The sequence below is a fragment of the Ranitomeya imitator genome, chromosome 1, assembly GCF_032444005.1.
Source record: "Ranitomeya imitator isolate aRanImi1 chromosome 1, aRanImi1.pri, whole genome shotgun sequence".
NCBI classification, from domain to species: Eukaryota; Metazoa; Chordata; class Amphibia; order Anura; family Dendrobatidae; genus Ranitomeya; species Ranitomeya imitator.
The window spans coordinates 975595763-975620404 of record NC_091282.1 but is presented as its reverse complement, the minus strand read 5'-3'; the positions used below and the strand labels follow the sequence as shown (position 1 = coordinate 975620404).

At 41.4% G+C, this 24642-nt stretch overlaps 1 protein-coding gene across 1 annotated transcript in view; it reads right to left on the bottom strand.

Moving 5' to 3' along the window:
- COL25A1 (collagen type XXV alpha 1 chain) overlaps nucleotides 1–24642 on the bottom strand; it is a 675823-nt gene that overhangs the window by 217835 nt on the left and 433346 nt on the right. Inside the window, exons 11-12 of the mRNA XM_069743865.1 lie at nucleotides 14579–14605; nucleotides 608–652 (exon numbers count right to left, since the gene is read on the bottom strand). Coding sequence (XP_069599966.1) covers nucleotides 608–652; nucleotides 14579–14605 — 72 coding nt within the window. The remainder of the gene's footprint in view (nucleotides 1–607; nucleotides 653–14578; nucleotides 14606–24642) is intronic.

Genomic DNA, 24642 nt, shown 5'->3' with positions numbered 1-24642 from the left:
CCTGTTTTGTCTCTATTCCTTTGTGGTTAAGCAGTAGCCACAGAGTTCTGGATATAGCAATTCAGTTCACTGTTGCATCCTTTTTTCAGCAAAGTTTTGCTTCTTCGATCAGGTTTCAAAGTGATTTTGGTATGCAACAGAACACTTTGGGAGCACTGGATTTCAGAAAACCTAGAGTTGAAAGATATCTAAAAGGGCCACCAATGTCTCTCCTGTCACCATGTTTCCTTTGATATAATGGAAAACATATGCATGTGCACTCTATTCCTAATGTACTATAATATTAATATTTACAGAAATAAAGTAAGTAGAGATCAAAGAAAATCAAAGAATTGAAGGAGAAAATGTACGCAATACATCACCATGAAAGGGGATCGAGTACAACTTGATCAGATTGTGACTGCAATTATAACCGTACAAGGACCAAGCAGAGAACCACCATGTCAGTCTCATCATCCATTCACATCATAGAAATTAAGCAACCAGGCATATTCATGTTTATCTAAGCGAATGGAGCCCCGAATGTCATGGCCACACTTTTTTAACTCTTGGTAGAGCCAATTGCAATCAGGTGCAATACGATGTTTAATACAAATTATTTTCTTACCTTCTCACCGTTGAGTCCTGGGGTGCCAGGATCTCCAGTTGAACCCTATAAGTAAATCATTATTAATTAATTAATAATTTGCAAGCAATCACCAACAAATACGTGCACTCTGTGTGATGGCACACATGTGATTTCTTAAAGCGTGTGTACTGCACACTGTCAGGATTCTCCAGTGTTTTTGGCAAGTGGGGACAGCTACATTACCTCAAGCAAGTGTTTTGCGCACTTCCAGCCACTATTCCTGCTCACACTTGCTCAATTCACTCGAGCGATGCCGAGCACATCTAGTTGGAATTTAGCCGGAAGTACGCAAATTGCATACTTGCGGTCACGTGACCACCTCCTCTTGCTGACAACACTGGAGAATCCTGACAGCATGTTGTGTGCACACTGTAAGGATTTAGGAGTTTGCACTTAAACAGAGTGACTCTATGCTTTTATTAGAAGACTGGACAACCACTTTAAACCACAGTGTTAACCATTAGAGCATCATAAAATAAAGTAAAAATAATGTAATAAATAATACTAATAAAAAGAATCTATCACTGTCCTGTCCAAGTACTTATGTCAGATCAGGATGTACTTGACATAGAGTTTAACATCACAGCACACTGACATTACAAAGAGATAGCCTGGCGAGCAGGAAAAGCAGAGACCATCCCCACCCTCAAAAGTGACATCACTTTCAGGGGGAGGGGCTAGTTCCCCCTGAAAGTGATGTCTGTTTTACTGGTGGGGCTGGTCTCTGTTCTCGATGATCACTGTGTACTGTCATTACAATGTGCGCTGACAGTGCGCTCTCTTGCCTGCTCGTCACTTCTCATCATAGCTGGAGAGAGAACGCATTGTCACTGTGCATTAAAAATAATTAAAAAGAATATTGCACAGTGACAAGATTCTACTGAGCATACAGTATGTGAGAACTGACAACTAACACATGCTCAGCAGAGAAGGGCTAGCACAGCCGCTGAAAAGGATGTCACTGATGACACTTCATTTCAGGGTGGTGACAGATGCAGCAGCAGTGAATGCAGCCTCTGATTCCTGATGATGTGTCATTTGAATATGACAGCATGCACTGGGGATGCTCAAATGATATATTATCAAAATAGAAGTGGGTAAAAAAATAAAGAAAGAAAGAAATTACATAGATTAGAGTGGGGACAATAGGGATTTGTTTTACTAAGGTATATTAGAAAAGCAATTAGATTATTACATTAAATAGACAGACATTTATTCAATCTTATCAGAATTAATTTTGGACCAGCCTTTTAATTATTTTACAGTTTACTGCTTTTTTTCCTAGGTTACTGGCCACCTTTGCAGTATATCAGCAGTGGGTGATCTAAAAGGGAAAGAATAAGTGCGCGCAAGCTCCTTGCTTTAGAGCTTTGAAGAGCTGCTCTGAAACTGGCCAGACTGCACAGAACAGAAAGTTCCGAGCAGTGGTGAGATTATGTAGCACACTATCCCCTAGCAGCAGGAAGCTGGGAGGCTGTAGCGTGGAGTGTGTATCCTGAAAGAAAATGATAAAACCCCTGTAATTTATTTCTGCTGGCTGTCTGACTCTTTAGGAAAAATGGATCTCCAAACATACAAATATGAACTATAAAATAAATCAGCAGAGAAATGATTTAATTTAAAGTTGGGCTTTTATCTGTACAGTAAGTATAAAGTATATAGTTATAGTTAATGGCAACATCAATATTAGTGGAATTATTATGAAATGCTACAATCTGATTTGTTAGAGACAATTGGACCATTACACGTGTCTAATGTTGCCGATTTGATTATTATCCACTTAGAAACCTGCACAATCGTTCACAGTTCCGTTTGCCAATCAGATGATATTTTGAATTGTAGGATGATTAAACTCCACAATGAGCAGACTTCAGATGACAGAGGATTGTGTACTTGAAAGCTTTCAAGACAGCTGGCAGCATTGTTTAATCTATACTCGCTATCTCAATGATTACAATGGAAAAACACTTCAATTACTGAGTGATATGAAAAAGAATTCATTTACAGGAATGTTCTGTTTATTGAAAAATGACCGTCTCCAAGGATGCGGCCATATTTCAGCAAGCGTATTTGGTCAGTAAGATGGACAGTACTGATATAAGATTCCTTCCACAGTTCCATCTTTCATTTACTACTGGATGAAAACCATACGTATATTTTACCTGTGACCGTGAATCACTATATTTATATGCCTCTGTTGAACCTGTTTTAGGCTTGGACATTTTTACAGAAATCCCCAGTCCCTAATAAAAACCTTTCTTTTTGTTTGCAGTACATAGTAAAAAAAATAATAATTTGCACAAAGGTGCTTTGAAATTTAATTAAAATGTTATTCTCAGAGACTCCTTCAGCCGGCTGAAACTCACCAGACTCATCTGTCTAAGGGTACCGTCACACTATACGATTTACCAACGATCACGACCAGCGATACGACCTGGCCGTGATCGTTGGTAAGTCGTAGTGTGGTCGCTGGAGAGCTGTCACACAGACAGCTCTCCAGTGACCAACGATGCCGAGGTCCCCGGGTAACCAGGGTAAACATCGGGTTACTAAGCGCAGTACCGCGCTTAGTAACCCGATGTTTACCCTGGTTACCAGCGTAAAAAAAAACAAACACTACATACTTACATTCCGGTGTCTGTCCCTTGCCGTCTGCTTCCCGCACTCACTGACTGCCGGCCGTAAAGTGAAAGCACAGCACAGCGGTGACGTCACCGCTGTGCTCTGCTTTCACTTTACGGCCGGCAATCAGTGAGTGCGGGAAGCAGACGGCAAGGGACCTGACGGACACCGGAATGTAAGTATGTACTGTTTTTTTTTTTTTACATTTACGCTGGTAACCAGGGTAAACATCGGGTTACTAAGTGCGGCCCTGCGCTTAGTAACCCGATGTTTACCCTGGTTACAAGCGAACGCATCGCTAGATCGGTGTCACACACACGGATCTAGCGATGACAGCGGGAGATCCAGCGACGAAAGAAAGTTCCAAACGATCTGCTACGACGTACGATTCTCAGCAGGATCCCTGATCGCTGCTGCGTGTCAGACACAGCGATATCGTATGGATATCGCTGGAACGTCACGAATCGTACCGTCGTAGCGATCAAAATGGCACTGTGTGACGGTACCCTTATACAATTGATCAATTGTGATTGCCGAAATCTCAACAGGTGTCGGGGCCGTGAAATCATGTTCTGGTGCAGAAGTCGCTCCAGATTTGGCTATGAACACAGCACATCGGCATATTAAAGTAAGCACCCAGACCTATACTATGCAGAACCTATAAGCTTTTATATATTCCCATACAGTGTCCTTTTCACATACGTCTGGCAGATTTAAGTCCAGACACTTTTGTGTCTTACTGGAAAAACTGCTACGCAACAGGAAGCCATAAAAAGTATACTTTCACTGACAGACCTATAAAACATATGAGTATATGTCTTAAGAAAAAAAAATCCTCAGAAAAAAAAACAATCCTTTACCAATGGTTGCCAACTATGCTTTATCCTTTTCTTAAACAGTTGAATTAGCATAAATTCGACATTCAGTTCCATCCCCATTTTTGCAATACGCTAAGTTAGGGGAAAATAGTCATATATAAAATATTAGATAAAAGACTAGAAGATGTAAACTTGTGAAAATCAAAATTTTATAGAAATGTTATCGGGAGATTATTACAATAGGAAAATGTATGCATATTGTTTTATCATCATGTCTGATATGAGCTGTAAGTAATTGTACATTGCAGTACAAAGTCAATTAATAAAACATAAGGAATGTAAGTAACAAAAATTACATTCATGCTGGGAAGACGGACATATTTAATAGCCTCTACCGATGTTCCTTCCATTAACAGATCTATGCATAATGTGATTTCACTGACCAGAGACTTGGCATGAGGATCCTGTCTGGCAGTAATCTACAACAGTAGCACATTGTAACTAGCCAATAAATTACTGCCATGGTGACAGGAGTTAAAGTTCCTCTCACCTCTTTACTTAGGTCTCTGCAACTGTAGCAAGAATGAGGAAAACACAAGTGAAGTGCTCAGGGATAGATTGTCACGTTTACTTTCCCCAAACTCCTCTGGGTCCCTGTACACATTGAGCCATATAGAGAGGAATACTAATGAGCCATATAGAGAGGAATACTAATGACCCTGAGTGTTAACTCCAATTAAGAAAATAATTAAGTGAAGGCAGGTTTAGTATAAGGCCACGTGCGTGCACACGTTGAGTGTTTGGTGAGTTTTTACCTCAGTATTTCTAAGCCAAAACCAGGAGTGGAATAGTGAGAAGAAAAGTATAATAGAAACGCGTGCTCCATTTCTGCATTTCTTACTCACTCCTGGTTTTGGCTTACAAATCCTGAGGTAAAATACTGACCAAATACTGAACATGCACACTTTGAGTATTTGCTGAGTTTTTTACCTCAGTTTTTGTAAGCCAAAAAAGGGAGTGGAACATTGAGAGGAAAAGTATAATAGAAACACATCAACACTTCTGTATTTTTCACCAACTCCTGGTTTTGACTTACAAATACTGAGGTAAAAAACTCACCAAATGCTCAATGTGTGACCGTGGCCTTAAAGTTTGTCGGTTTGGAGCAGCCGCACATAAGGGCTCAGTTTTCTCACACAAGTGCTATCCTTTTTTTTTCTCACAGATAGCTCTCATACCTGTGACAGTCTGTGGGACTGTTCACATGTGCATGATTTTTTGCGGCCCAAGTGTTCCTTGCAAAATAGCAGAGACATGTTGGATATTGATCCAAGTGTCAAAAATGAAAGTCTATGGGTCCATGAAGAAATTGTACAGCACTTGGATGTCATAACCGTATTTTCGGCCTAAGTGCTGTCTGTTAAAAAAAAACAAATTGCACTCGGACCAACTGGGGCAATGCAATGAACAATTTTTTTAGTAACTGAATCTGCATGTGAAAAAATAACATGCAAAGCATTTATGTGAAATTATTTCCAAATGTCTTCCATTATAACTTCAGAGTTCCCTACATATTGTTCTTACCAATCTTTGATTAACTAATTAACTTAAATTAAAGCATAACCGTCAATTTAATTATATATCACTAGATGGTGGCCCGATTCTAATGCATCGGGTATTCTAGAATATGTATGTATATAGCAGCCAAGTAGTATATAGCACAGCCACGTAGTATATAGCACAACCACGTAGTATATAACACAGCCACGTAGTATATAACACAGCCCATGTAGTATATAACACTGCCCACATAGTATATTACACAGCCCACGTAGTATATAACATAGCCCACGCAGTATATAACACTGCCCACGCAGAATATAACACATTCCGCGTAGTATATAACACTGCCCACGTAGTATATAACACTGCCCATGTAGTATATTACACTGCCCACGTAGTATATAACACTGCCCACGTAGTATATAACACTGCCCATGCAGTACAACACTGCCCACACAGTATATAGCACAGCCCATGCAGTATATAACACAGCCCACATACTATATGACACTGCTCACGTAGTATATAACACTGCCCAGGTAGTATATTGTTGTGAATTCTGTGGCTGAATTCACTCCTGTGGTCACAAGTGGTACTGCAGCTTCTGAGCTTCCTCCCTCAGGTGTTCTGGTGAGCTCATTAACTGCTTCATTACTTAACTCCGCCTGATGCTGCTATCCTTGCTCCTTGTCAATGTTTCAGTGTTGGATCTGAGCTTCTCCTGATTGTTCCTGTGACCTGCTGCTCTGTATAGCTAAGTGCTTTTTGCTTTTTTGTTGCTTTTTTTCTGTCCAGCTTGTCTTTTGTTTTGCTGGAAGCTCTGAGACGCAAAGGGTGTACCGCCGTGCCGTTAGTTCGGCACGGTGGGTTTTTTTTTGCCCCCTTTGCGTGGTTTTGCTTTAGGGTTTTTTGTAGACTGCAAAGTTCGCTTTACTGTCCTCGCTCTGTCCTAGAATATCGGGCCCCACTTTGCTGAATCTATTTCATCCCTACGTTTTGTCTTTTCATCTTACTCACAGTCATTATATGTGGGGGGCTGCCTTTTCCTTTGGGGAATTTCTCTGGGGCAAGTCAGGCCTATTTTTCTATCTTCAGGCTAGCTAGTTTCTTAGGCTGTGCCGAGTTGCCTAGGTAGTTGTTAGGCACAATCCACAGCCGCTTTTAGTTGTGTTTAGGATAGGATCAGGTGTGCAGTCTACAGAGTTTCCACGTCTCAGAGCTCGTTCTTGTATTTTTGGGTATTTGTCAGATCACTGTGTGCGCTCTGATCGCTAAGCACACTGTGTTTCTGGATTGCCTTCATAACACCTGTCATTAGCAAACATAACAGTACAAGGAGCCAAACTAATGATTCTCAATAGAGGGAAAGAAAAAGTTCTGACATCATTTTTTTTTTTTTTCTGCTCTGTGTTCACTTTTTTTTTTTTTTTCCCCTAGACATTTGGGTGTTTCTAGACACAGGTGTGGACATGGATATTCAGGGTCTGTGCTCTTCAATGGATAATCTCGTTATAAATGTACAAAAAATTCAAGATACTATTGATCAGAAATCTATGTTAGAACCAAGAATTCCTATTCCTGATTTGTTTTTTGGAGATAGAACTAAGTTTCTAAGTTTCAAAAATAATTGTAAGCTATTTCTGGCCTTGAAACCTCATTCTTCTGGTAATCCTATTCAACAGGTTTTGATTATTATTTCTTTTTTGCGCGGCGACCCTCAAGACTGGGCATTTTCTCTTGCGCCAGGAGACCCTGCATTGAGTAGTGTCGATACGTTTTTCCTGGCGCTCGGATTGTTGTACGATGAGCCTAATTCAGTGGATCAGGCTGAGAAAAATTTGCTGGCTTTGTGCCAGGGTCAGGATGATATAGAAGTATATTGTCAGAAATTTAGGAAATGGTCAGTACTCACTCAGTGGAATGAATCTGCGCTGGCAGCTTTGTTCAGAAAGGGTCTCTCTGAGGCTCTTAAGGATGTCATGGTGGGATTTCCTATGCCTGCTGGTTTGAATGAGTCTTTGTCTTTGGCCATTCAGATCGGTCGACGCTTGCGCGAGCGTAAATCTGTGCACCATTTGGCGGTACTGCCTGAGGTTAAACCTGAGCCTATGCAGTGCGATAGGACTATGACTAGAGTTGAACGGCAGGAATACAGACGTCTGAATGGTCTGTGTTTCTACTGTGGTGATTCCACTCATGCTATTTCTGATTGTCCTAAGCGCACTAAGCGGTCCGCTAGGTCTGCCGTCATTGGTACTGTACAGTCCAAATTCCTTCTGTCCATTACCTTGATATGCTCTTTGTCGTCGTTTTCTGTCATGGCGTTTGTGGATTCGGGCGCTGCCCTGAATCTGATGGATTTGGATTATGCTAAACGTTGTGGGTTTTTCTTGGAGCCTTTGCGGTGTCCTATTCCATTGAGAGGAATTGATGCTACACCTTTGGCAAAGAATAAACCTCAATACTGGGCCCAGCTGACCATGTGCATGGCTCCTGCACATCAGGAAGTTATTCGCTTTCTGGTGTTGCATAATCTGCATGATGTGGTCGTGTTGGGGTTGCCATGGCTACAAACCCATAATCCAGTATTGGATTGGAATTCTATGTCGGTATCCAGCTGGGGTTGTCAGGGGGTACATGGTGATGTTCCATTTTTGTCGATTTCGTCATCCACCCCTTCTGAGGTCCCAGAGTTCTTGTCTGATTATCAGGATGTATTTGAAGAGCCCAAGTCCGATGCTCTACCTCCGCATAGGGATTGTGATTGTGCTATCAATTTGATTCCTGGTAGTAAATTCCCTAAAGGTCGATTATTTAATTTATCCGTGCCCGAACACGCCGCTATGCGCAGTTATGTGAAGGAATCCCTGGAGAAGGGACATATTCGCCCATCGTCATCACCACTGGGAGCAGGGTTCTTCTTTGTAGCCAAGAAGGATGGTTCGCTGAGACCGTGTATTGATTACCGCCTTCTTAATAAGATCACTGTTAAATTTCAGTATCCCTTGCCATTGTTATCTGACTTGTTTGCTCGGATTAAGGGGGCTAGTTGGTTCACTAAGATAGATCTTCGTGGTGCGTATAATCTGGTGAGAATCAGGCAAGGAGATGAATGGAAAACTGCATTCAATACGCCCGAGGGTCATTTTGAGTATCTAGTGATGCCGTTCGGACTTGCCAATGCTCCATCTGTGTTTCAGTCTTTTATGCATGACATCTTCCGTGAGTATCTGGATAAATTCCTGATTGTTTACTTGGATGACATTTTGATCTTCTCAGATGATTGGGAGTCTCATGTGAAGCAGGTCAGAATGGTTTTTCAGGTCCTGCGTGCTAACTCTTTGTTTGTGAAGGGATCAAAGTGTCTCTTCGGTGTGCAGAAAGTTTCATTTTTGGGGTTCATCTTTACCCCTTCTACTATCGAGATGGATCCAGTTAAGGTCCAAGCCATCCAGGATTGGATTCAGCCGACATCTCTGAAAAGTCTGCAAAAGTTCCTGGGCTTTGCTAATTTTTATTGTCGCTTCATCTGTAATTTTTCTAGCATTGCCAAACCATTGACCGATTTGACCAAGAAGGGTGCTGATTTGGTTAATTGGTCTTCTGCTGCTGTGGAAGCTTTTCAGGAGTTGAAGAGTCGTTTTTGTTCTGCCCCTGTGTTGTGTCAGCCAGATGTTTCTCTTCCGTTCCAGGTCGAGGTTGATGCTTCTGAGATTGGAGCAGGGGCGGTTTTGTCACAGAGAGGTTCTGATTGCTCAGTGATGAAACCATGTGCTTTCTTTTCCAGGAAGTTTTCGCCCGCTGAGCGTAATTATGATGTGGGCAATCGAGAGTTGCTGGCCATGAAGTGGGCATTCGAGGAGTGGCGTCATTGGCTTGAAGGAGCTAAGCATCGCGTGGTGGTATTGACTGATCATAAGAACTTGACTTATCTCGAGTCTGCCAAGCGCTTGAATCCTAGACAGGCCCGTTGGTCGTTATTTTTTGCCCGCTTCGACTTTGTGATTTCGTACCTTCCGGGCTCTAAAAATGTGAAGGCGGATGCTCTGTCTAGGAGTTTTGTGCCCGACTCTCCGGGTTTATCTGAGCCAGCGGGTATCCTCAAGGAAGGAGTCATTGTGTCTGCCATCTCCACTGATTTGCGGCGGGTGCTGCAAAAATTTCAGGCGAATAAACCTGATCGTTGTCCAGCAGAGAAACTGTTCGTCCCTGATAGGTGGACTAATAAACTTATCTCTGAACTTCATTGTTCGGTGTTGGCTGGTCATCCTGGAATCTTTGGTACCAGAGAGTTAGTGGCTAGATCCTTCTGGTGGCCATCTCTGTCACGGGATGTACGTACTTTTGTGCAGTCCTGTGGGATTTGTGCTAGGGCTAAGCCCTGCTGTTCTCGTGCCAGTGGGTTGCTTTTGCCCTTGCCGGTCCCAAAGAGGCCTTGGACACATATTTCGATGGATTTCATTTCTGACCTTCCCGTTTCTCAAAAGATGTCAGTCATTTGGGTGGTCTGTGATCGCTTTTCTAAAATGGTCCATCTGGTGCCCTTGGCTAAATTGCCTTCCTCCTCTGATTTGGTACCTTTGTTCTTTCAGCATGTGGTTCGGTTGCATGGCATTCCTGAGAATATTGTTTCTGACAGAGGTTCCCAGTTTGTTTCAAGGTTTTGGCGAGCCTTTTGTGGTAGGATGGGCATTGACCTATCCTTTTCCTCGGCTTTCCATCCTCAGACTAATGGCCAGACCGAACGAACCAATCAGACCTTGGAAACATATCTGAGATGTTTTGTTTCTGCAGACCAGGATGATTGGGTGTCCTTTTTGCCGTTGGCTGAGTTCGCCCTTAATAATCGGGCCAGCTCGGCTACCTTGGTTTCTCCATTTTTTTGCAATTCTGGGTTCCATCCTCGTTTCTCTTCAGGACAGGTTGAGTCTTCGGACTGTCCTGGTGTGGATTCTGTGGTGGATAGGTTGCAGCAGATCTGGACTCAGGTAGTGGACAATTTGATCTTGTCCCAGGAGAAAGCTCAACTTTTCGCTAATCGCAGACGCCGTGTGGGTCCCCGACTTCGTGTTGGGGATCTGGTTTGGTTATCTTCTCGTCATATTCCTATGAAGGTTTCCTCTCCTAAATTTAAACCTCGTTTTATTGGTCCGTATAGGATTTCTGAGGTTCTCAATCCTGTGTCTTTTCGTTTGACCCTCCCAGACTCCTTTTCCATACATAATGTATTCCATAGGTCGTTGTTGCGGAGATACGTGGCACCTATGGTTCCATCTGTTGAGCCTCCTGCCCCGGTTTTGGTGGAGGGGGAATTGGAGTATATTGTGGAGAAGATTTTGGATTCTCGTGTTTCTAGACGGAAACTCCAGTATCTGGTTAAATGGAAGGGTTATGCTCAGGAAGATAATTCCTGGGTTTTTGCCTCTGATGTTCATGCTTCCGATCTTGTTCGTGCCTTTCATGCGGCTCATCCTGGTCGGCCTGGGGGCTCTGGTGAGGGTTTGGTGACCCCTCCTCAAGGGGGGGGTACTGTTGTGAATTCTGTGGCTGAATTCACTCCTGTGGTCACAAGTGGTACTGCAGCTTCTGAGCTTCCTCCCTCAGGTGTTCTGGTGAGCTCGTTAACTGCTTCATTACTTAACTCCGCCTGATGCTGCTATCCTTGCTCCTTGTCAATGTTTCAGTGTTGGATCTGAGCTTCTCCTGATTGTTCCTGTGACCTGCTGCTCTGTATAGCTAAGTGCTTTTTGCTTTTTTGTTGCTTTTTTTCTGTCCAGCTTGTCTTTTGTTTTGCTGGAAGCTCTGAGACGCAAAGGGTGTACCGCCGTGCCGTTAGTTCGGCACGGTGGGTTTTTTTTTGCCCCCTTTGCGTGGTTTTGCTTTAGGGTTTTTTGTAGACTGCAAAGTTCGCTTTACTGGCCTCGCTCTGTCCTAGAATATCGGGCCCCACTTTGCTGAATCTATTTCATCCCTACGTTTTGTCTTTTCATCTTACTCACAGTCATTATATGTGGGGGGCTGCCTTTTCCTTTGGGGAATTTCTCTGGGGCAAGTCAGGCCTATTTTTCTATCTTCAGGCTAGCTAGTTTCTTAGGCTGTGCCGAGTTGCCTAGGTAGTTGTTAGGCGCAATCCACAGCCGCTCTTAGTTGTGTTTAGGATAGGATCAGGTGTGCAGTCTACAGAGTTTCCACGTCTCAGAGCTCGTTCTTGTATTTTTGGGTATTTGTCAGATCACTGTGTGCACTCTGATCGCTAAGCACACTGTGTTTCTGGATTGCCTTCATAACACCTGTCATTAGCAAACATAACAGTATATAACACAGCCCATGCAGTATATAACACTGCCCATGTAGTATATAACACAGCCCACGCAGTATATAACACTGCCCACAGAGTATATAACACTGCCCATGTAATATATAGCACAGCCCACGTAGTATATAACACTGCCCACATAATATATAGCACAGCTCTTGCAGTATGTAACACTGCCCACGTAGCATATAACACTGCCCACATAGTATATAACACAGCCCACGCAGTATATAACACTGCCCACGTAGTATATAACACAGCCCACGTAATAAATATCACAGCCCACGTAATATATAACACTGCCCATGCAGTATATAACACTGCCCACGTAATATATAGCAAAGCCCACGTAGTATGTAACACTGCCCACGCAGTATATAACACTGCCCACGTAGTATATAACACAGCCCGCGTAGTATATAACACTAACCACGTAGTATATAACACTGCCCACGTAATATATAGCAAAGCCCACGCAGTATATAACACTGCCCACGTAGTATATTACACTGCCCACGTAATATATAACACTGCCCACGTAGTATATAACAACCTACATAATATATAGCACAGCCCATGTAGTATATAACACTTCCCAAGTAGTATGTAGCAGCCACGCAGTATATAACACAGCCCAAGTACTATGTAGCAGTGTGGGCACCATATACCGGTAAAAAAAAAAAAATTAAATAAAACATAGTTATATACTCACCCTCCGGATCCAGGCGAGGTGTTCAGCGATGCTCCTCGCGATGTTCCGATCCCAAGAATGCATTGCAGTCTTGCGAGATGATGACGTAGCGGTCTCGCAAGAGCGCTACGTCATCATCTCGCGAGACGGCAATGCATGGCCCGGAGCGTCGCGAGGAGTGGGAAAGGCCCCGGAAGGTGAGTATATCACGATTTTTAAATTTTTTTATTATTTTTAACTGTAGATCTTTTTACTATTGATGCTGCATAGGCAGCATCAATAGTAAAAAGTTCATCACACAGGGTTAATAGCAGCATTAACAGACTGCGTTACACCGCGTTATTCCGCGCTGACTGGGGGGGGAGTATGGAGGGGGCACTAATGGCAGGGGAGTAGGGAGCGGCCATTTCGCGGCCGGACTGTGCCCGTTGCTGATTGGTCGCGGCCCTGGCCGCGACCAATCAGAGACTTAGGATTTCCGTGACAGACAGACAGACAGAAAGACGAAAGTGACCCTTAGACATTTATATAGTAGATAAATCAACTGTACATGTGAAAATTAGAAGTAAGAAATATATCTTATTTGAGAAATCTGCTTTGTTGTCCACCAGGACTGATCATAAATTTTCAAAATTCTCAATTCAGGGGTAAAATCTGTATTCAGTGTAGACAGATTTTTCCATTACTGAGATAAGAGATACCGTAAGTCCAAAAAGAAAAAAAAAAGAAGTAATGCTGGATCATTGAGATAAAAATATCCTTGTTTTTATGTGAAAATCATTTAAAAAATCAGTGTAGTCAGTAACTGGTTGACGCGTTTCGGCAAGAGCCTCAGTCATTTCTGATGTGATTTTTTAAAATGATTTTCAAATAAAATCAAGGACATTTTTATCACAAGGATCCAGCATTACTTCTTTTTCTTTTTGGACTTATTCATACAGGAAAAACTCTTCCTCTAGCTCGTTCCTCCTCCCTGTCTTCTACACTGAATCTTATGAGTAGCAGCTGCCATCTCCTATCTCAGTAATGGGCAAATCTGTCTTCACAGAATACAGATTTTACGTCCTGAATGGAGAATTGATGAAGAGAGAAGCAGATTTCTCTGATAAGACATATTACAAAGTTACTTATTTCCATGTGTACTATTAATTTATTAAATAAACATTAGAATGATGGTTACTCTTTAAGAAAACTCAAGGTTTGGCTTAGTTTAGCAGCAGAGCGTTTGATAAAATAGTTCATGTTGACTGACTAGTAATAAAGAGTGACATTTTCATGCTTGTAAAAGGTGCTGCTATATTATACAGTTTGCTTTAAGGTTTTACAGTGTTTGAATAGCATATTGCTGCACAGCCTAATTGATGTTTTAGTACAAGTACATTTAGTATCATATTAATGTGCTATCAGATGGGCTTGCTCCATCTACCTGTAGCAGACATTGTTCCTGATGAATGCTAATGACACTGAAAGCCACGGGAATTGGTTCTCTGGTTACCTATGACTCGGTAAGCCACCTCGGAGACGTATTTATTTTGCCTGGACATTTATAGCCAAAACATAATTTTTCTGAATTTCCGTACAGAATCGTATATCAATGCTAGATTACATTTTCAATTAGAAATTTTATCTAATAGGAACATTTTTTTTTTGATAGTTTGATTTTCTCAACTTGTCTGTCATGTCTTGTTGGAAAACCAAAGAAAACTTTTAACCTCTAGTTTAGCAGGCAGATTGAAAACAGCCGCTTGAGGTTTCCATGATGGAGGAAATTAGAAATCTTAAATCTCACATGAAGCACCATTTTTAGAAAGCATACTTTATAGACTAAATTAACAGCCTGATTGTGGTGTACAGTAGTCGTTCCTGAACAGCCTGCCCAGGATCCAGCTTGACGAGGAAAAAATAATGACTTCTGCAGCAGTTGCAGTTTAGTATCTTACCTTTTGTCCAGGAGGCCCTATTGGACCCTAAAAAAGAAATATTGCAATGTTGTTTATTCATTTCTTACAAGGAGTAGAAAATATTCATTAAATGCAATTTTACGTTCTACAACCTCCAATATACAATACAAAATACAATGTACCTTAATTACAGAGTTACTGCCTCCAGAAAAATTAGCACTCTCCACATCATTTTATATCAGGTTGTACAATACAAATATTATCGACAATGACACAGGTCGTGAAGTCAAATATCACTAAATGCTAAATGTAATGCATAGTCACAATATGCCCCTTGGGCACCCACGACGGGCAAATCATAAAAAGTGGAACTTTTTGCAACTCGCTTGTTGCAGTCACAGTACCCTTGGAGTAACAATGCGGCTGTATTCACCTGCATTACAGTGCAATATAGCAGTCGCACAATGGGATCTCTGACTGTGCCACCTGTCTTGTGGCCAAAGAGAGGCCAATCAAAAGGATCTTCGCTAATCTTCCAAACCTTCAAAAATGTACTTTTGTACATGACTAGATGGCAGATATGATTTGGACGAATTCATGAGTTATTAAATTTATATCTCGTAAGGGTAGGTCCACATGTTTTGGAAATATTTCATTCAAGAAGGAGGTGTGCTGAAATACAACAATGGAACCAAAATTTAGGTACAAAAGAGTAGTGCAAAGGAAGTCAATCAACAGGCTCTATCTATCTATCTATGGCAAAAAATTGGAACAGCACAAATCTAGTAATACTTCGGGTGCAAGGCCTCTCAGGCTTGGAATCCCCTACTTGCAGTTGAATATAAAAATAGAAAAAAGAGGCAGCACTCCGGTATTTATCAAAATACAAAAAGGACTTTAATAGCCCTGGTGGCGTGGCAATGTTTCGGATAGAATGAGCCTTATTTTTTATCTATCTATCTATCTATCTATCTATCTATCTATCTATCTATCTATCTGTTTGTCTGTCTCTGTCTGCTGTCTATCGATCAGATAAAAAATGGAGGCAGCACATCAGTTAAAGGTGAAAAAGATGCTATTTAATAGCCCAAAATGGTGACGTTTCGGCTCAAGACTGTGAGCCATTTTGGGCTATCAAATAGCACCTTTTTCACCTTTAACTGATGTGCTGCCTCCATTTTTTATCTTCTACATAGAGGTTTGGTCATTACCTTGGAGCAACGGCACCAATGTACGCCTCTATCTGATGCTGCTTCTTGCTTTTTTCTCTTTATCTATCTAATCTATCTATTTATCCGTGTTCCAATTCTTCTGTCCTTATATAGATAGATTACTAAATCTGCCCCAATGTAATATGGTTTAATTCTGTCTCCCCCCCAAAAAAAAAAAAAAAAGTCTGAGCAATTTCTAACCTAAAGATTTTTTTTCTAGAAATTGCATCACTCCTATACATGGGATGTGTCTGGAATGCAACTCTATTATGAGTAAAGTTAAAAGGACTGAACTGCAACACCAAAATATCACCCTAGGTGTCTGCAATGCCAGTCAGGCGAGTGAAGCAGGACCTCATTAGCTTTGACTTAGGTGAGGTTCCATTCCAGACAACTGACTGCTGCAGCTAATCACATTCCACATACATTACTTTTTTTGTTATTTTATAATAATATTGTTCATTTTTAAAAATGTTATCTTAAGTTTGACAACCCCTTTATGAGCTGCAGACCAAATGAATTAACGTTGACATAAACTTAAGGAAAAGATTGCGTTTCAAATGATATTTCTAAAATGACATTGCCTTCTCATAATCCACTTCTGAAAGTCTTAGCATGAAGACAGGCTATTTAAGTGAACTATGCTCCAGTAGAATCATAAACCAACGCTCATCGGTGAATTTCCACACTCTAACCAAGGACAATCCATTTTCTGTCTTCTCTGGTAAACACAGCAATTTACAGGAACATGATATTTTCAGGTTAATGTAAACTGAGGTGTAATAAGAACACAAACACGCAGTGTGGTAAAACAAGAGATTGTTTTTACTAATGACCCACAAAAGAATACCAAAGCTGTAGAGGAAAACCACTTCTAGTGGAGACTGCCTCCGCATGTCAACATAACATAATTCATCTAAAGAAATGGAATTTTGTGAGGTTGGGTCATCACTGTGGTACAGATCATAGAAATGTTTCCTAGTCTTTTCTATCCCCTGGACGGACATCAGATAGCACTTCATGAGGTTCAGGGTTGGGCTTGCTGGCATCGAATGAAACATGTGAACGCATCCATTCATTTCTAAGAATCCCAATGAGGTTCCTTCATCCGTCCACTGGACTCTGATGATATGCTTGGAAGGAATCAGGAACTTTCCCACTGGTAAGCATTACTACACAAAGATATTCTATACACAGCACTTGCATGGTAAAAAAAGGTATTAGGTGATAATACAGGATTAAAGATGCCAGCAGATGGTACTATGTTTTGGCAGGTTTTTGAATGACTTACACTTTGCCAAATGTAGCTGGATCTGCTATAAAACTGCAGCAACATGTGCTTACAAGTGACTGTAATGGTGTCACATTCACATGATAGATACAGTAGCTATGCTATTAAATGGTAGGGATGGGCACTAATGCACGAACACTTGTTATCTTCAGTACTTCCATATAGTGTATTAAACTCATGAGATTTTTCATTTTGAGCTTATACATGGTACAAATTATCTTCTTTTAACCCCTTTCTGACCTCGGATGGGATAGTACGTCCGAGGTCAGATCCCCTGCTTTGATGCGGGCTCCGGCGGTGAGCCCGCATCAAAGCCGGGACATGTCAGCTGTTTTGAACAGCTGACATGTGCCCGTAATAGGCGCGGGCAGAATCGCGATCTGCCCGCGCCTATTAACTAGTTAAATGCCGCTGTCAAACGCAGACAGCGGCATTTAACTACCGCTTCCGGCCGGGCGGCCGGAAATGACGTCATCGCCGACCCCCATCACATGATCGGGGGTCGGCGATGCTTCAGAATTGTAACCATAGAGGTCCTTGAGACCTCTATGGTTACTGATCGCCGACAGCTGTGAGCGCCACCCTGTGGTCGGCGCTCACAGCGCACCTGATCTTCAGCTACATAGCAGCAAACAGCAGATCGCTGCTATGTAGCAGAGGCGATCGTGCTATGCCTGCTTCTAGCCTCCCATGAAGGCTATTGAAGCATGGCAAAAGTAAAAAAAAAAAGTTAAAAAAAATGTGAAAAAAATAAAAAAAAATATAAAAGTTTAAATCACCCCCCTTTCGCCCCAATCAAAATAAAACAATAAAAAAAAATCAAATCTACGCATATTTGGTATCGCCGCGCTCAGAATCGCCCGATCTATCAACTAAAGAAAAGCATTAACCTGATCGCTAAACACCGTAGCGAGAAAAAAATTCAAAACGCCAGAATTACGGTTTTTTGGTCGCCGCGACATTGCATTAAAATGCAATAACGGGCGATCAAAAGAACGTATCTGCACCAAAATGCTATTAAAAATGTCATCCTTGCATGCAAAAAATAAGCCCTCAACCGACCCCAGATCATGAAAAATGGAGACGCTACGGGTATTGGAAAATGGCGCAATTTTTTTTTTTTTTTTTTTTTTAGCAAAGTTTGGAATTTTTTTTCACCACTTAATTAAAAAATAACCTAGTCATGTCAGGTGTCTATGAACTCGTACTGACCTGGAGAATCATAATGTCAGGTCAGTTTTAGCATTTAGTGAACCTAGCAAAAAAGCCAAACAAAAAACAAGTGTGGGATTGCACTTTTTTTTGCAATTTCACCGCACTTGGAATTTTTTTCCCGTTTTCTAGTACACGACATGCTAAAACCAATGATGTTGTTCAAAAGTACAACTCGTCCCGCAAAAAAAAATAAGCCCTCACATGGCCAAATTGACGGAAAAATAAAAAAGTTATGGCCCTGGGAAGGAGAGGAGTGAAAAACGAACAATGAAAAATGAAAAATCCCAAGGTCATGAAGGGGTTAAAGGGAGTAAGGGAATCTGTCAGTAGGTTTTTGCTATGTAACCTGAGGAAAGCATGAGGTAGTGGCTAAAACACTGAATTCGTAGGTGTATCATATGCCAAGCTGTCTGGAGTTGTTTAGTTACACTGAAGGGTGAATTACCTGTTGCTTATTATTGCTGTGACTAGCTGGCACCAGCTTCCAAGTCTGACCACGCCCAATTCTGTAATAAGCAGCTCACTGTCTATGGAGTTTGTACACAGAGTCTGGTGTGGGCGGGGTTAACTTTCTCAGCTCTGCTGCATTGCTAAATCTAAAAACTTTCACTGTGTCACAACAGCTGCACCCAGTAAACTAAGGTTAAAGAGTAAATAAACCTGTTAGGCTACTTTCACACTTCCGTCGGTATGGGCCTGTCGCAATGCGTCGGGCCGACGTACCGACGGACGTTGTGAAAATAACTGCACGTTGTGAAAATAACTGCAGTCCGGGGAGGAGGGATCAGAGTTTTGGCCGTAAATGCTCGGTCGAAAATGGCGGACGCGACGCACAAAAAAAGTTACATGGACATGTGCCGACGGTCCGCCAAAACACGACACATCCTTCGCACGTCGGATGCGACGTGTGGCCATACATCGCAATGCATCGCTAATGCAAGTCTATGGAGAAAAAACGCATCCTGCGGGCAACTTTGCAGGATGTGTTTTTTCTCCAAAACGACGCATTGTGACGGCCGTCAGAAGACGGAAGTGTAAAAGTAGCCTTAAGTGTTTTTTTACACATTTCATTGCCTAAAAAAATACTAGTAGATCAGTGGGATATAGGACCCAGACCTTTACCATTCAGCTTGTAATAATTAGGGCAATGACTTGCGGGAAAAAACATTATAAAAGTTTAAAGTTCAGTTATTGGTTGCAGCAGTGACAAGCACATTATATGCCACCACTGAAACTGATGAACAAAGACCAGAGAAGTAGTAGAGAGGCAGTGCTGGACTTGGGGAGGGTGAGTAACCTCTTCGTTTGTTATTTTAGACTTCTGTAATCCTATGGTCAAATGACATTTTAAAAGAGACAACCTCTTTAACGTATACATATTTTTCCATCTCAATTGAGAAGTGTAAGAAGTTTGTTGATGGTTATAGGAAGCGATTGATTGCAATTATTCTTTCCAAAGGGTGTGCAACCAAATATTACGTTGAGGGTGCCAACAATTTTGTCCGGACCATTTAGCTGTTACAATTCACACAAAGGAAAAAAACGTGTATAACAAAACATTTAATTGCAATCATTTTCTAGGAGAAATACTTAAATTGTCTGGAATAATTTCAAGGTGCCAACACTTTCGGCCATGACTGTATATATACAGCTCTGGGAAAAATTAAGAGACCACTGCAAAATTTTCAGTTTGTCTGATTTTTCTCTATTTAGGTATATTTTTGAGTAAAATGTAAATTGTTCTTTTATTCTATAAACTAATGACAACATGTCTACGAAGTTCCAAGCAATAAATTTTGTATTTATTTTCTGAAAATGAGAAGTGGTCAAAATAACAAAAATGCATTGCTTGCAGACCTCAAATAATGCAAAGAAAAAAACAAGTTCATAATCATTTAGAAACAACAATACTAATGTTTTAACTCAGGAAGAGTTCGTAAATCAATATTTTGTGGAATAACCATGATTTTTATTCACAGGTTTCATGCGTCTTGGCATGCTTTCCACCAGTCTTTCCACCAGTCAACACCTGGTCATCTAATGGTTAGACGGAGACCTGTAGAGGTGTACAAGCCATAGTGTCTTGCACCCACTGTGAAATTTGGTGGAGGATCGGTGATGATCTGGGGATGCTTCAGCAAGGCTGGAATTGGGCAGGTTGTTTTTTGTGAAGGACGTATGAATCAAGCCCCATACAAGGTTATCCTGGAAAAACAGTTGATTCCTTCAGTTTAGGCAATGTTCCCCAAGTCTGAGACTGGTTTTTCCAGCAGGACAATGCACCTTGCCACACACAAATTTAAATCTTGTGGGAGGTAAAAGATAAACGTGAAAATAGCTTATATTATGTGCCTAAGGAAACTATCACCTACAGTGGTAATAATGCCTAGTTTCTAATAGGATGCATAAAATCACCGTTATATTACCTGCCAAGGTGCTGCACAGCAAAAACAGTGCCAGTGTGGATGCCAAACTACCACGGAGACCCTCCTCACCCCAATGTACGTTTCGCCCTGGCTTCTTCCGGGGGTGTGACGTGATTTAAATTAATGGGTAGGTCTTGAGTATTAGGAGTGCGTTCATCTATATTGCAACGACGTGCCAGTGTGTGTCTATTTTTTCAGCTCTAGGTCATTATTATTTTATATAGTATATAGGTAAAATTGAAAACATACTACCCATTATAGAATGGATTAATATCCTCTATTTCATTGGGCACTATTTCAATGTTACAGCAGAGCTGTATATTTACCATCTTTGATAAGGTTAGTCATGAGCCCCTCCTATTGGATATCTTTGTATGATCATGTTTTTTGTCGCATGTTTTTTTTTTATCTTCAAATAAATATTGATGGCTTTAATATTATGGTTTGCTTCTTTTGACTATTAGTAAGTCTTTTCTGTGGTTATGCATTGTTAAAATGCCATTGTGGTTACATTTAGGGACTTATTAACTATATTATTTGAGGTCTGCAAGCAATGCATTTTTTTGCTATTTTGACCATTTCTCATTTTCAGAAAATAAATAATTTTATTGCTTGGAACTTCAGAGCCATGTTGTCAGTAGTTTATAGAATAAAAGGACAATTTACATTTAACTCAAAAATATACCTATAAAGAGAAAAATCAGACAAACTGAACATTTTGCAGTGGTCTCTTATTTTTTGCCAGAGATATATATATTTATTGTAAGGCAATATATTTATTGTGAGGCAATGACTGGTGTCATATGTGAGGGTCGCTATGTGTTCCCCAGGATGTACTCAGAAGCATATTAGATCCACTAGAGTGCCCTGTGCTCACAGCGAGTTGCCTGTGAGTCACAAGGCAGAATAAAAGTGAGTGTGCACTTGGTCAAGTTATTTGACCAAGAAATTGTTCAGAAAAACCAGGTATGGGCTTTTATTTTTGCAACGGACTGCAGGAAGGTAGTGGGACTGGTCCGTTTCCTCCAGCCCAGATCTTATAAGTGTCCCATGGCCACAGAGTCTGGTGGAAAGAAAAAAAAGCCCTGCAAGAGAGTTTTGGGTGTGTCAGTTTTGGTCTTGAGAACAGACAGAGCAGATGGGCTAAAGAGCACTCCCTGTGTGAGGCAACACAGGGCCAAGCGGAGCCAAAAGGAATGGCACCCCTGCTACACAGCAGTGTGGTCTCTCATGGCAATCGGTTCCGGACTACCTTTTGTTTTCTCGGCTGTGAGGATACAGCGTGCTGTGCACTGTGTGAGTTTTTTTGGACGTTAAACACGTTTTGTTTTGAACTTGCTTGGGTCACTGCCTCATCACTGCACAGCTGTACACCGCTGCACCACAATATCTACTATATAATTGTCTAAGGGTCACTTCCGTCTTTCTGTCTGTCTTTCTGTCTGTCTGTCCTTCTGTCTGTCACGGATATTCATTGGTCGCGGCCTCTGTCTGTCATGGAAATCCACGTCGCTGATTGGTCGCGGCAAAACAGCCACGACCAATCAGCGACGGGCACAGTCCAAAAAAAAATGGCCGCTCCTTCCTCCCCGCAGTCAGTGCCCAGTGCCCGGCACCCGCATACTCCCCTCCGGTCACCGCTCACACAGGGTTAATGCCGATGGTAACGGTAACTCACTCTGTTACCGCCGCCATTAACCCTGTGTGACCAAGTTTTTACTATTGATGCTGCCTATGCAGCGTCAATAGTAAAAAAATGTAATGTTAAAAATAATATTTAAAAAATCCTGCTATACTTACCCTCCGTTGTCCGCTGAGCCGCGCGCGGCCTCCGCCATCTTCCGGTCCCATAGATGCATTGTGAAATTACCCAAAATACTTAGCCGTCTCGTGAGACCGCTAAGTCATCTGGGTAATTTCACAATGCATCCTGGGAACGGAAGATGGCGGCAGCCGTGCGCGTATCACCAGAGCTTTGGTGGATCCCGTCGGAGGGTGAGTATATAACTATTTTTTATTTTAATTATTTTTTTTAACAGGGATATGGTGCCCACACTGCTGTATACTATGTGTGCTGTGTTACATACCGCGTGGCTCTGTGCTGTATACTACATAGGCAGTGTTATATACTATGTGGGCTGTGTGATATACTCCGTGGGCTGTGATATATACTACGTGGCTGGGCAATATACTACGTGGCTCTCTGCTGCATACTACGTGGCTCTGTGCTGTATACTACTTAGCTGGGCAATATACTACGTGATTGGGCAATATACTATATGTCTGTGCTGTATACTACATGGCTCTGCTGTATACTACGTCGCTGTGCAATATACTACGTCGCTGGGCGATATACTACGTGACTGGGCAATATAATACATGGCCTGTGCAATATACTACGTGTTTGTGCTGTATACTACGTCGCTGTGCAATATACTACATAACTGGGCAATATACTACGTCACAGGGCAATATACTACGTCACTGGGCAATATACTACGTGGCTGGGCAATATACTACATGACTGGGCAATATACTACGTGGCTGGGCAATATACTACGTGGCTGGGCAATGTACTACGTCACTGGGCAATATACTACGTCACTGGGCAATATACTACGTCACTGGGCAATATACTACGTCACTGGGCAATATACTACGTGGCTGGGCAATATACTACATGGCTGGGCAATATACTACGTCACTGGGCAATATACTACGTGGCTGGGCAATATACTACGTCACTGGGCAATATACTACGTGGCTGGGCAATATACTACGTCACTGGGCAATATACTATGTGGCTGGGCAATATACCACGTGGCTGGGCAATATACTACGTGGCTGGGCAATATACTATGTGGCTGTGCAATATACTACGTCACTGGGCAATATACTATGTGGCTGGGCAATATACCACGTGGCTGGGCAATATACTACGTGGCTGGGCAATATACTATGTCGCTGTGCAATATACTACGTGGACATGCATATTCTAGAATACCCGATGCGTTAGAATCGGGCCACCATCTAGTATATACATAAAATAGAAAGAAAAATAGAGCTGTGTCCAAATGCCAATTCTCCCAAACCTTCTCTTTGCATTGCGGCACCATCACCTTGCTATATACTATAAGCCAGAAATGTGTTTTTCTAGTTAATGATTAGTCCATGAGTCAGTAGCCAAAAAAAAGCTCAAACATGTTCTAGTGCCTACTTTGCATGCCACCATATTTGTTTTTTTGCATCTTTGTGGGTACTTCTATTTTACTTTCTCTAATGTGTTTTAATTTTTATTATCATATATCCCTACATTTTCTTGGAGGTACCTACTTTCTCATAGATAGTTTACAGGAATCTTTAAAATAACATGAATGCCCATGTTAGAGGTCAACCAAATTGGCTCTAAATTGTTCTCAGACCTCATTTGTCAGTATCATTGCAGATTTGAATGTACTATGCTCAATTGTAATGAAAACTTCCTCTTGACATTTTTCATAATATAAGAGAAGAACATCAACAACTTGTGGTCGTTAACCATATGTCTAATCACCTAAAGAAGTATCTAATCACCTAAAGAAGGATAGCCACTTCTTTACCGATGGCTTGCCAACATTCTCAAATACCAAATCATCAACCATACTATTTTTGCTTTCAAACCAGGCTGCTTTGGTCTACAGACTTCAAAAATTAAGGAAATTGATGAATGAACAGACATAAAAAACCCATGTAGTATAAGTGTCAAATATTAATCAAATAGTACATTGTATTGAGATTCAACAGCTTTAAACCTTTCCACTGAGGAAGTTGAGGTTGGCCAATATTAACCTGAATTGTAAGGAAAACACATTATCAATTAAAACCTGGAAACTCTAATCTCTTGCCAAGGGATAAAAGTTAAATGCTGTGCAGTTATAAAAACAAGTAGAGCACAAAATAAATAAGGCTGTTAAAATAATA